This window comes from Limanda limanda, chromosome 22, assembly GCF_963576545.1.
Source record: "Limanda limanda chromosome 22, fLimLim1.1, whole genome shotgun sequence".
In the NCBI taxonomy this organism is placed as follows: Eukaryota; Metazoa; Chordata; class Actinopteri; order Pleuronectiformes; family Pleuronectidae; genus Limanda; species Limanda limanda.
The window spans coordinates 2,757,117-2,769,180 of record NC_083657.1 but is presented as its reverse complement, the minus strand read 5'-3'; the positions used below and the strand labels follow the sequence as shown (position 1 = coordinate 2,769,180).

The following is a 12,064-nucleotide window of genomic DNA, read 5'->3' as shown; positions in this document are numbered from 1 at the left end:
ATACAAACAATTATTTAACAACATTAATAAAACAGTCAAGTAATAAATAACAACCCAATGATTAATACAATCAATTATTTAACAACATTAATAAAACAGTCAAGTAATAAATAACAACCCAATGATTAATACAAACAATTATTTGACAACATTAATAAAACAGTCAATTAATAAATAACAACCCAATGATTAATACAAACAATGATTTAACATTAATAAAACAGTCAAGTAATAAATAACAACCCAATGATTAATACAAACAATTATTTAACAACATTAATAAAACAGTCAAGTAATAAATAACAACCCAATGATTAATACAAACAATTATTTAACAACATTAATAAAACAGTCAAGTAATAAATAACAACCCAATGATTAATACAAACAATTATTTAACAACATTAATAAAACAGTCAAGTAATAAATAACAACCCAATGATTAATACAATAAATTATTTAACAACATTAATAAAAACATCAAGTAATAAATAACATAAAAAACAACTTCCGTAATAAATATAATGAATAAATAACATTAACTCTGCAGTCAATGGACAGAACCCTGATAACAGACTCATCGAACTGGTCCACTGACCCAGTTGATGATTCGACAGCTTTGGGTTCGACTTTTTTTCCTGGTTTGCCGGAAATGGAGTGGCTTGGGCTTTCAAATTAAAACGGCACGATTTGCTGTATATACGAGATAAATAGAGGAATAATTTAATTGAAATCAACACAAAACATCAGTGATTTAATAAAAGACGAGAATTGTTTTTTTTTAAATGGTGGAATCTGTCTTTTAACGCGACCCAGTGACGAACCGGAAGTGGCTGCTCCGACTATCTATACCACTTTACCGTATGAGGCAGTAGTAGACGCGCAACAACAACCCACATGACGGCTCGCTTTACTGCAGTAGCGACCCGAGCTGCCCCGGGAGGAGACGACGGAGCCAAGCCGAGTCAGAGCCTTCCTCCCCGGGCGGGTTCGTGTCCCCGAGCCGGTCCACAGGTAATACCCGGCTTCACACCCTCGTTCCGCCGCCTCTCTAACGACCCAACACGGCCATGGAAGAAGCTCCGCGACCCAGCGAGCTCCATGTCGGCTTTGACAGCTCGTCACACAACTAAGCATTAGGCTAATGCTAATGCTAAGCTAACGACTAGTGTTTGTTATTGTGTGTGGAGTTCCGGGAAGAAGTGAGAAAACTTCCCCCGGTAACCGGAGACGTGTTTGTCCCGGTTTGGCCACAGATGAACCGGGCGACAGGAGCAGCTCCTCCCCGGGGCTGGTCCCTCTCCTCCCCGGGGCTGGTCCCTCTCCTCCCCGGGGCTGGTCCCTCTCCTCCCCGGAGCCCGAAGCCTCTCCTCCCCGGGGCTGGTCACTCTCCTCCCCGGTGCTGGAGCCTCTCCTCCCCGGTGCTGGTCACTCTCCTCCCCGGTGCTGGAGCCTCTCCTCCCCGGGGCTGGTCACTCTCCTCCCCGGTGCTGGAGCCTCTCCTCCCCGGGGCTGGTCCCTCTCCTCCCCGGGGCTGGTCCCTCTCCTCCCCGGAGCCCGAAGCCTCTCCTCCCCGGGGCTGGTCACTCTCCTCCCCGGTGCTGGAGCCTCTCCTCCCCGGTGCTGGTCACTCTCCTCCCCGGTGCTGGAGCCTCTCCTCCCCGGTGCTGGTGCCTCTCCTCCCCGGTGCTGGTCCCTCTCCTCCCCGGGGCTGGTCCCTCTCCTACCCGGGGCTGGTCCCTCTCCTCCCCGCAGCCCGAAGCCTCCTCCCCCTCCCTCCCTCCTCCACGGATCTCCCTCTCTTAGCTCATAACACATGTCGTCTCTTCTCCTGATGTTCTAGTTGAACCTCTGGACCCGGAGCCATGGAGAACCCCGGGTACTCCACCGGGAGCCTGGACAGCCTTCATCGCCCCAGTGACGATGACGACGATGAGATGGTGGACATCGCAGGAGCCACGCTGGACTTCTCCAGCACCGAAGACGTGCCTCCTCTCAGCTCAGGTAACCACAACTCCTACACAACCTCTACACAACTTCTACACAACTTCTCCAGGTCCCAGGCATCAGGGTTCAAGTGTCAACGAGTAGATAAACGTTATTATAGTGTGAGGACTTTGACAAGATTGTGCAAGAAGCTGGAGGAAGCAGGCTTCTAACGGGGGGAAGTGGTTGGTGTTTGGTGGTATTCAAAGAGCTGGCAGAGCATTGGTTGTATATTTTAGATATTTGTCATATATATCTTGGATCTATGGCTTTTTTATGGCTCCATAATTCAGTATTAATGAGACATGTGACAGCGTCTGAGAAGATACAAGATAAATCCAAAATCAGTCGCTGTGAGGGTCACATGCTTCGAGTCAGTCATGGTCACACGTCTGAGTAATAAGTAACTACGTGCTGTCTCTCTCTCTCTCTCTCTCTCTCTCTCTCTCTCTCTCTCTCTCTCTCTCTCTCTCTCTCTCCCTCTCCTTCTCTCTCTCTCTCTCTCCCCCGTTTCTCTGTGCCCATCGGAACATGAAAACAAATATTAAAGTGACTTATAGTCTCAGGAGTGTTTGTGTGTCGCAGCTCGCTGACGTCTTCTCATCCGTGACATTTGTACCCAGTGTTTCTTCCTGGTTACTAATGATGTCATCACCTCATGGCCAAAGATGACTCGGCACTAAAAACAACCCGCAGTGCCCAGAGAGGACTTCAGTGTGTGAATGAGTTATTGTTGGTCAGTTGTCTAATTGGAGCAGAGACATGTAGTAAATAGAGACATTTGTGTATATCACTGTGTAAACTCCACAGAGAAAAGCCTGTTTGATCATTTGCATTCTTGTTCCTGATACAAGAGTTTGTCTTTTATCTTTTGTTTGAAGTGCTGAGTCACTGGTGCAGATAAAAACAAACCCTTTTCACCTTTTGCACATAGAGAACAGTCCAGTCTGGAGAAGAGCAGGTTTCCTCAGGGAACTGAAACCGTCACAAACCGCTGAATAGGGAACAAGAGCAGATGGTCAAATGTACTTTTACACAGGATATAAGAGAAACGTGTCCAAAGCATGGAAATATAAAATCAAAAATGTTATTCTGAAGTTACTTTGAGGGGGTTTCTTCCCTCGGGTCAACAGAAGGATACCTGGACCAGCGTCTTCACTTCCTGTTACTTTACAGATTACTTGATTTTAAAAGTAACTAAGTTAGATTACAAGTTACTTTACTAGTTACATTCAGCAGCTGCCGACAACACCCCCGCCGACTCAACATAAAAATGACAACCGGTTTTGTCAACACTCACTTTATTAGAAGTGCATTTTTAACAGTTATGTAAACAACAACAACATATAATGTATCTCCTGACATTTTAAGTTGAACTTAAAAACTATTTCCTGAAAAAAATACATGTTTTTATAAAAATAAAATAAAGACAGTCTTTCTTGACTTCACTTAAAGGGACTCTCACCTTTGTTGCATTTGAGAATTACAACACATTCAAATCATCCCGCCTTCCTCCAATGCCCCACCCCCTCGTTCCCATCCGCGGTGTTTTATTTAAGAAACTTTATTTACACAAGCAGACTTACAACCATCCCGGTGTTTTTATTTTTTGAAGAAACTTTATTTACAAGCAGACTTACAACCTACTGCCTCCGCGCACTTGATGACGCGGGCACGAATGCGCCACAAGAAGCAGACGGAAAACCTGCATGTCCATGCAGCAAACAGACAGGTCTGTCGGCCAATAAGGTCCTTCTGTCCGAAGAATTTTATTGGTTGAAGTTTTCACTAAATATTATGAGAGTGAAATAATTTTTTGTTTTTACTCCTGGTGGGTCTGTCTTGCATTTTAGAGTGTCATTACCTTATTAATACCAATTTAACCTTATCCAAAAAAAGTGTAAAAATGCAACAAAGGTGAGAGTCCCTTTAACATAAATACTTGTTTTTATAAAAAAATAAAAGAATGACAGTCTTTCTTGAACTCAAATATATTGTAACGGACTGGGTTTATGTTTATGTTTGGATTTGACGTGTGTTCAGTAAAACACTGTGTTGAAGGAGCATTCCGATATCCTGCGGGTCAGTGAAGGGGTTGGGGTGGGACATGTGACTGTTTGGACCAATAGGATGGGGTTGTTGGGGATGTCAGGCCCTCATTGGCTGGTTGTGTTTGGGATGGGGGGTAAATGAGGAAGTGAAGGGTTGTTGATGTGTGCGAGTGACGGAGTAAGAGCGAGAAGTGCACATGTTCGTGTAGATGATAATAAAAGTAACAAAAAGTAGACAAAATAGTAACGCACAGTGACTTGGAGGAGTAACTTTAATCTGACAACTGGTTTGGAAATAGTAACGCGTTAGATTACTCGTTACTGAAGAAAGTGGTCAGATTAGAGTAGCGCGTTACCAGCATCACTGCTTGGATCTGATGCAAACATCCTCACTCTCAGAAACAAGCTGCTCAGTTATTACTCAAACACCTCCTCTTCTGTATTGTGGCTCTGCAGACGGGATCTCATGGAATATTTAGACTTTTTTAACTTGTCAGAACTATAAAAAAACTATACTAAGCAACAAGCATCAATGTTTTATGTTCCCGATGGAGAAGCTTTGTCAGCCGGTGATAACAGCTGATGTCATTCTGACCTCACAGCAGCATCACCTCCTGCTCGCAGAGTTAAGACTCCGAGATAAGAAGGAGCCGACAGGAAGGAAGTCTGGAGACGAGATTTACTCCCGGACGCTGCTGCTGGGTTGAGTTTTCACCGTGTCAGCTTTATTCACAGAGAAGAAACGCTGCTTCGTACTCAATCCTTCCACCGCTTGTGTTTTTAAAAATTACACAGTGGCTTGTGGAAGAAAATCAACCTGGAGAGTTTTCAAGCAGAAAGTCCAGAATCAGCAGAAGTGGAGTTGCAAGGTTTCTGTTTCCATCAGTGGTGCCTTGCTCCTGGGCCTCGTGCCCATGATGGAATTGTGTGTCTGGGAAAATCCCTTGAGGCGAGTGTTGGTCTCTCGCGGCTCATTAGCTCGCACTTGACCCCGGTTGCCAAGCCGCTCGTCTCAGAAGCTTTTCTTAGCGCAGCCGTAATCGTTCAGCCTGGTGTAACCTGTTGCTCGGGACTCGTTAGCCTCCAGTGTTTACAGAGGAGAGTTGTGTGTGTGTGTGTGTGTGTGTGTGTGTGTGTGTGTGTCTTTGGATTAATCCCAACCCACTGTGATCCCTCTGTTAAACTCACGTGAGCAGTGACGGTGCTCCTGAGCAAGGCAGTCGCCCTCTAAATACACAGATGAAGTGGAAAAAAGTATTTTTAAAGCTCAATAACAACCACTCGTGCTCGTGTCGAGAGGAGATGGAAAAATGATCATTTCATTCCTTTCTGTTCTAAAAGGAAAAAACACTTTTCCCATGAAATCCTTTGCTCTCTACACAAAGTCAGCTTGTTGCTTCTTGCCCCTGATGTCAGATTTGTATCCCACTGATTGTTTTTGAGGTGTTGATGTTACATGAATAGGTTATTGCCATATTTAAACTTTCATTTCCCTCTACGTCCATTTTTCATGTAACTAGTAACACAACAGGCCGAGCAAATGGCCCATTCCAAATGTACATGTGTGACTGTTGACTCCACTTGACTCCGCATCATTCATCTGCAGACACAGAGGGAGAATGCGTATTGAAACAAACAATCATATCTCGTTCCGGCTTCTCGTATCATTGAGAAAATCTGTTTTGGAATAATTGTAAAAGCCTTTAACGAGCGGCCCGAGTCCCTCAGGGATCTGCCAAATCACAAACAGGAGGAAGAATGTGTCCATAGAAGAAACTGGAGCTGGTCCAGCTGTGAGGAGGAGAAAAGAAAAAACACATGAGGAAGAAACCTGGAAAATATATCCAGAGAGGGAATTCCACTGAAAGATGACGGAGCATAAAACGAAGGAAGAGAAACGTGAAGCGAAGGAACACTCTGTTAAAAGTAAAGTCTCTAAACTGATATTTTTTATCAATAGATAGATAGATAGATAGATGGATGGATAGATAGATAGATAGATAGATAGATAGATAGATAGATAGATAGATAGATAGATGGATGGATGGATGGATGGATGGATAGATAGATGGATAGATGGATAGATAGATGGATGGATATATAGATAGATAGATAGATGGATAGATGGATAGATGGATAGATAGATAGATAGATAGATAGATAGATAGATAGATAGATAGATAGATAGATAGATAGATAGATAGATAGATAGATAGATTCATTACTTTATTCATCCCTGAAGGGAAATTAAGTCATCATAGCAGCCGGTATATTTGAATACAATAAAATACAAAACAATAGAATAAAATAAAAAATATTGAGGTAGAAAGAATAAAAACAGAAACACAAGATAAATAGGTAGATAAGGTGCAGTGGCAAGATGATGGTAATAGTACTGATGATATGATGGTAATGTTATTGTTAGACAGTATATAAAAATAGTACAGTATATATAGTATATAATATAACAATATATATTTATATATGATAGTAATTATACCAATATAATAGCAGTATATAGTAATAATGGCAGCAACAGTATATATAATAATAATAGCAAATATAATAATAATAATAATAATAACATGTACACATGTATAAATATGTGTATATAGACTTATTTATACAAAGAATATACAAAGAGTATGATATAATATGATATGATATATAGTAGAGGTATAAATATAAGTATTTGACTATACAATAGATACCAGGAGCTGCTACGACAGGCACCCGTTAGTACGGCGCCATCTTGAATAATAATAATTAGCTCCTTCTTAGGTTCTACGGTTTATAAGGCAAATTTCATTTCTTCCTTTGTTCACGTTGTTTTTATACTTCCAGGAATTTAATATTTGCATTATCGCAACGCCCAAACAACAGGTTGTAATGATTGACAGGGAATGAGTCACTGTGAGTGAGTGTGTGTCTATGAGTGAGTGTGTGTTTGTGTTATTTGTTCATCACAACCTTTACTCACAGTCGGCTGAAGTCGAACAGCAGAGAGAGGAGGTGAAGAAACAGAAAAGAGACGAGTTAAACGATTAGCACTGAAGGAATCCTAACAGGGGGGGGGGGGCTGACAGTCGTGATGGCAAGATGTCATTTCCCATGATCCCTTGCTGCGTGAGTGCTGCTCCCCATCACGAGCTTGTTTTCATTGCGAGACCCCCTAGTGGCAGAAAGCTACAAATAGTGGGTTTCAAATAATCAACAAGCAGTTAAAAATCAAACAAATAATCTGGTGCTTATCCCCTCCTCTCTTTTCTTGTGGGAAATTTCATAACCTGCAGGTTGTTGGGTCACGTAAAGGTCGACCGGGGATATTTTTTGAAAGCTGCAAATTCCATAACAGCTGCCGATCGGTCTCGACTTTGCCTCTGTCGTCGTCTTCCTTCTTCTTCTTCACGTCCACCCAGCTGGGAGCTGACAGCTCCACCACAGAGGCGAAGGGAAACCTCATATTTTATCGTCATAACCACGGTCACCTGACGTGCTCTCACCCATAAGTTAGCATTAGTGTCAAGGTGAAGATGTTTAGTGGAAGCATCACCAGCGATGAATCACGATACAGCTGATTTCCTCCGAAGCTTCCGAGCCAGGTTTCTATGGAAGTCGTCCTCTGTGGTTTTCCATATTCAAAGTCTCTTTCCTCCGACCATGTGGAAAACGTTTGTCTAGCGTTCACCAGAAGTCAACAGAACAAACCGCAGGGACGCACATTATGTCTTTATTCAATTTCCTCTGACCCAGTAAATATGATCGAGAATCTCCAGCCGTGCAGACGTCAGGATGAATATTAACGTTGTGCATGAGCGCTCGTTAGGGGTCGGCCGCGGCCACAGGGGGTCAGGTGAGTTGCCAGTTCCCATGGCAACCAGCGCTCAGGAGTTTAATGTTCAACTATGGTCTGTGTGTGTGTGTGTGTGGTGTTTTTACGCATGTTTGTGGAAATGCTTCTGCCGTAGATACCGATCTGTGTAGCTTTAGCTCCGTTGTCATGTGAGACAGTGTGTGTCGAGTTTTCTGTAAAGAATCAAGCATGTGTGTGAGAAACTGAAAGATTATCATCTGTGCTGCCTCTCAAGAAACACACACACACACAGACACACACAGACACACACAGACTTGGTGCTTAGCTCAGCATGACGCTTCTTGCCCTTTTTACTCAAGCAGTTAACCCTGGATCAGTTTGCTCAGTGAAATCGAGCTGGGATTGTTTCTGTTTTGCCGGTTTCACTTGTCCACGGGGTTTCTCGTGTGTTCACTTTCGACTTCACCGCTACACCAGGTTCCTTCTGTCGTCCTGTAACATCTCTAACTCGTGTTTTGATTTATTTTTCTGATAATTTCCCTCTGAACGACCACAGTTTGCTTCACTTCCTGTCAGTCACAGTCCCACCGTGTAGAAAGTATGATCCCAGTCCAAACCTTTCAGTGGGGGCGCTCGCCACTGGGAAAACACTCTGACTGTGGTTTAACCGTATCCTCTCCAACATGTCAGGCTTCTTCCTTCAGACGCTCTCAAATATGAAGGCTCCAGACTGTTATTAGAGAGCAGGAGGTTAGAGCCCAGTCTGTCTGTCTGTCTGTCTGTTTGTCTTCATCTCTCTGGTTCACTTGCTGACGTACGTCTCCATTTACCAGAGGTCCCTGTAAGATCTCGCTCAGGTCAGAGAACGGGAGACGTCTAAGGTCGAGCACTGACGTCAGAGACGACCAACGATAACAAACGACTCGCAAAAAACTACTGAACCATGGGACAAGAAACAACCTGTTAGATTCTGACGCAGATCTGGACAAACACTTTCTTTAAAGGTCCAGTGTGTAAGATTTAGGTGAAAGGATCTTTTGGTGTGTTTCATCTAAATTGTACAAGTTGTTTTCTTTGCCCTAGAACTGACTCTATTAAAAAATGTTATATTTAAATTCTTTATATGTATATCAGAAGCGGGTCCTCTCTATGGAGGCCGCCATGTTTTTTTACAGTAGCCCAGAGTGGACAAACTAAACCTTTTGAGTTTCCTATGACAACTGAAGCTGCCACAAGTTCAGAGGGAGAGGGGGAGATGAAGGGTGTTCAGCCGCAACACGACCCTTCACCACTAGATGTCACTAAATCCAACACACTGAACCTTTAACATGTCAGGATTTACTTTTACAATATCAGACAAATATCAGACAGGTTTAGGGGACTGATAATTATATATATAAAAATCTGGATCTGCTGAATTTGAATGTGGTTTCCTCACTGGACCACTGGAACCTCGGAGGAGAACTTTGCAGTATTTGATATTTAAAAGTTTTTTTTTTCCCAGAATGAGCTGAATAGAAAGAAAGCTGCCTCTGAACCTGACCCTGTACGATCCCTGTTTATCACTGTCTCTCCTTAGCGACTCCAGAGATCCCGTGGGATTTAAGAGGTCAAAGACACGATAAACATGTGACCCAATTTTTGTAAACGCAGCAAGCCACCGACAGCCAATCAGGGAAAAGCTCACACGCGCTCAGCCTATTGGAAACAGTTCCCACCAGCTCAGCAAGTCAGCATTCACTTCCCAGACAACTCAGCCAATCATTAGTCATTATCAGAGCCTGGTGGTGGCCACCGGGGGGGGGGGAGCTCAGCTGGAGTCCACTTCCTCGAGGAGTTCAGAGGAGGCAGCAGATTCCTGGTGGGAGTTGTTGTCACTGACGCTGGACACCGAGTGTGTCTCCAGCTGGGGGAGATGGTGTTGGAGCTGTGGACCACGCAGCTGGACGAGGAGGAGCTGGTGGAGAACAGTGAGTTCAGTTTGTTCTAAAGAGGATCAGGAGGCGAAGGAGCAGGTTCCAGGTGCTGTCACACTGACGCCACAGGTTCTACTTGATCAACAGGATCATTGTAATTCCTCAACACTCACTGCAGCTACCTCTGTGTGTGGGTCTGATTTCATGTTGGTTTGAAATTGTGTTGAGTTTTATAGCCGAATGTGCTTTGTTGTGTTTTGTAACTTTAACACAGTGGAGTTTAATCATTAAAGCCATTTACGACTCATCAGGCAGTGAGTCATGTGGTTAATGTTTCTGTGCTGCAGCTTGCATGAGGGAAACAGACCTTAGAGAGTGTGTTTGTGTGTGTGTGTGTGTGTCTACAGCTGTTTTAGTTGCTGTATTTGACACAGAGGTCAACAGCATCAGATTCCTGATGAATTCCAAACACTCTTATCTCTTTGTGTGTGTGTCTGTGTCAGTGCGTTTCCCATTTCATGCATGTTGGGGGTCACAGACGCTGTTGTGTCCTCAGAGCTGAGGTCAAACTCACAACCCTGCACTCATGTTATCTTTTTGTTGTCGATGCCTTTTGTCCCAGTCCTCCAGATACTATACACACACAAGTAGCTTAGTTTATATATTTATATATTGAAAATGAGATATAGACAAATCCCTGCTTCTTTGTTTTGGCTGTCACGAATAAGTTAAAGGGCAAATCCAAACCACAGAGGTAACGGGGGGGAGGTTGAAGGTTCAGTCCACTCTGGGAATAAAAACCTTTTAAAAATCAAATACTGCAAAGCTCTTGTTCTGATGAGGAAAAGTAAAAGACTCATTTCTCTCTTGCCCAATCGGTGTTGTATGTCCTGTTTCCTCGAATACTCTCCCTTCCCCTCTTCTTGATAACTCTTTATTTGTGTTCAACATGTTTCATCACCGACAACTTTCAGATGTGTTGCGTAACCTGAGTTTTGTAACTTCTGGAGCCTGTGAGCAAGGCACTCAAACCCTCAGCTGCTCCAGTGGAGGTTGTCACGGGAGGATTCTGGGAATTCATTTATCCATTCATATTGTTTTGTAGTTCATTTTTGAGGAATATGACTTCTACTTACTCTTGTATACATTTTACGAACTCTACTTTATGATATTGTTTAGTGTGTGAAAGTATAAACTTCTCCTCTTAACCTTTCCTGCCTTCTACTAATTTATAGAAATAACTAGAAGGAGTGAAAACCTACTTTGTGCTTGTCTATGATCAAATGAAAACACGTGGTTTCTTCTGCTGAGACGATTGTTCCAACATCTCAGATCTGTTGTCCGTCCTCACTTCCTGTTTCTGTCCACGGTAGCTTCTGATTGGCTGCTGCTTCCAGCTCCTGTTGAGCAGCTGAAGTCAGCCTTGTACATTTCTGTGTCCTCGCCTCGGAATAATCCATATTACACAGATTGCAATACACATCTTCTGTTGTTCCTTTGTATAGTGGCATCGCTGCTGGCTGCACTTTCTCAAGGCTCTTGTGTGTGTGTGTGTGTGTGTGTGTGTTTGTGTGTGTCCTTGTGCACGAGTCAGTTTGTAGAATCTGAGAGAAGAGCTGACAGATCCATTAGTGGAGAAAAGCTCCTCAAGCTCGGATACAAGAGAACATTTAAAAGAAGCCACTGGGGAAATTGTGAAATGATATTAAGACATAAATCTGTTCATTTTGGATTGAGCGGTGAACTCCAGGTCGTTAGTGGATTTCTCTTCAGTATCGTCTCAGTTCTTGGTTTGTTTATACAACACCTACTTTCACAAATCCGTCCCAGGAAAGTTATTTTATCGACATCTGATTTTAAATAAAAAACGGGTCCGTGGCTCGGCAAAGAATTCTGTGTTTTTGATGAAACCAGAAGTAAAACTATATAAATAGATAGATCTTCACGTCTCAACAAGGCAGGTGTTTGATGTGCATGTATAACGTGCTTCTCTCTCTCTCTTTCTCTCTCTCGCTGCAGATTATGAGGAGTACAGCAGCAGCAGGGCCGCCGGTATGAACGGGAACGGTCCCAGTAAACTGGTGGACCCGCTGGACGACCCGCTGCCCGGAGTGGGAACCTACGAGGACTTCAACACCATCGACTGGGTCCGAGAGAAGAGCAAGGACCGGGACCGACACCGAGAGGTACGGACAAGAGTTATCATATTAACCTCACTATTATTACATCTTTAAAGAATTCACATTTATATGAATGGTTGAGTCAGTCAAATGAGACAACCTCTGGTAAAGCAGAGC

The 12,064-nt window shown here is 43.4% G+C and overlaps 1 protein-coding gene across 2 annotated transcripts in view; it reads left to right on the top strand.

Moving 5' to 3' along the window:
* Positions 1 to 892: 892 nt before the first annotated feature.
* Positions 893 to 12,064, top strand: part of clcn5b (chloride channel, voltage-sensitive 5b) — a 33,684-nt gene continuing 22,512 nt past the window's right edge. The window contains exons 1-3 of one of the 2 annotated variants that reach the window (XM_061066194.1): positions 893 to 1,014; positions 1,844 to 2,004; positions 11,787 to 11,953. In XM_061066194.1, the coding sequence (XP_060922177.1) occupies positions 1,866 to 2,004; positions 11,787 to 11,953 (306 nt within the window). In that variant the 5' untranslated portion in view covers positions 893 to 1,014; positions 1,844 to 1,865. Of the gene's footprint in view, positions 1,015 to 1,843; positions 2,005 to 9,687; positions 9,822 to 11,786; positions 11,954 to 12,064 lie in introns of those variants that run through there. The other variant, XM_061066195.1, reaches the window with a different exon arrangement.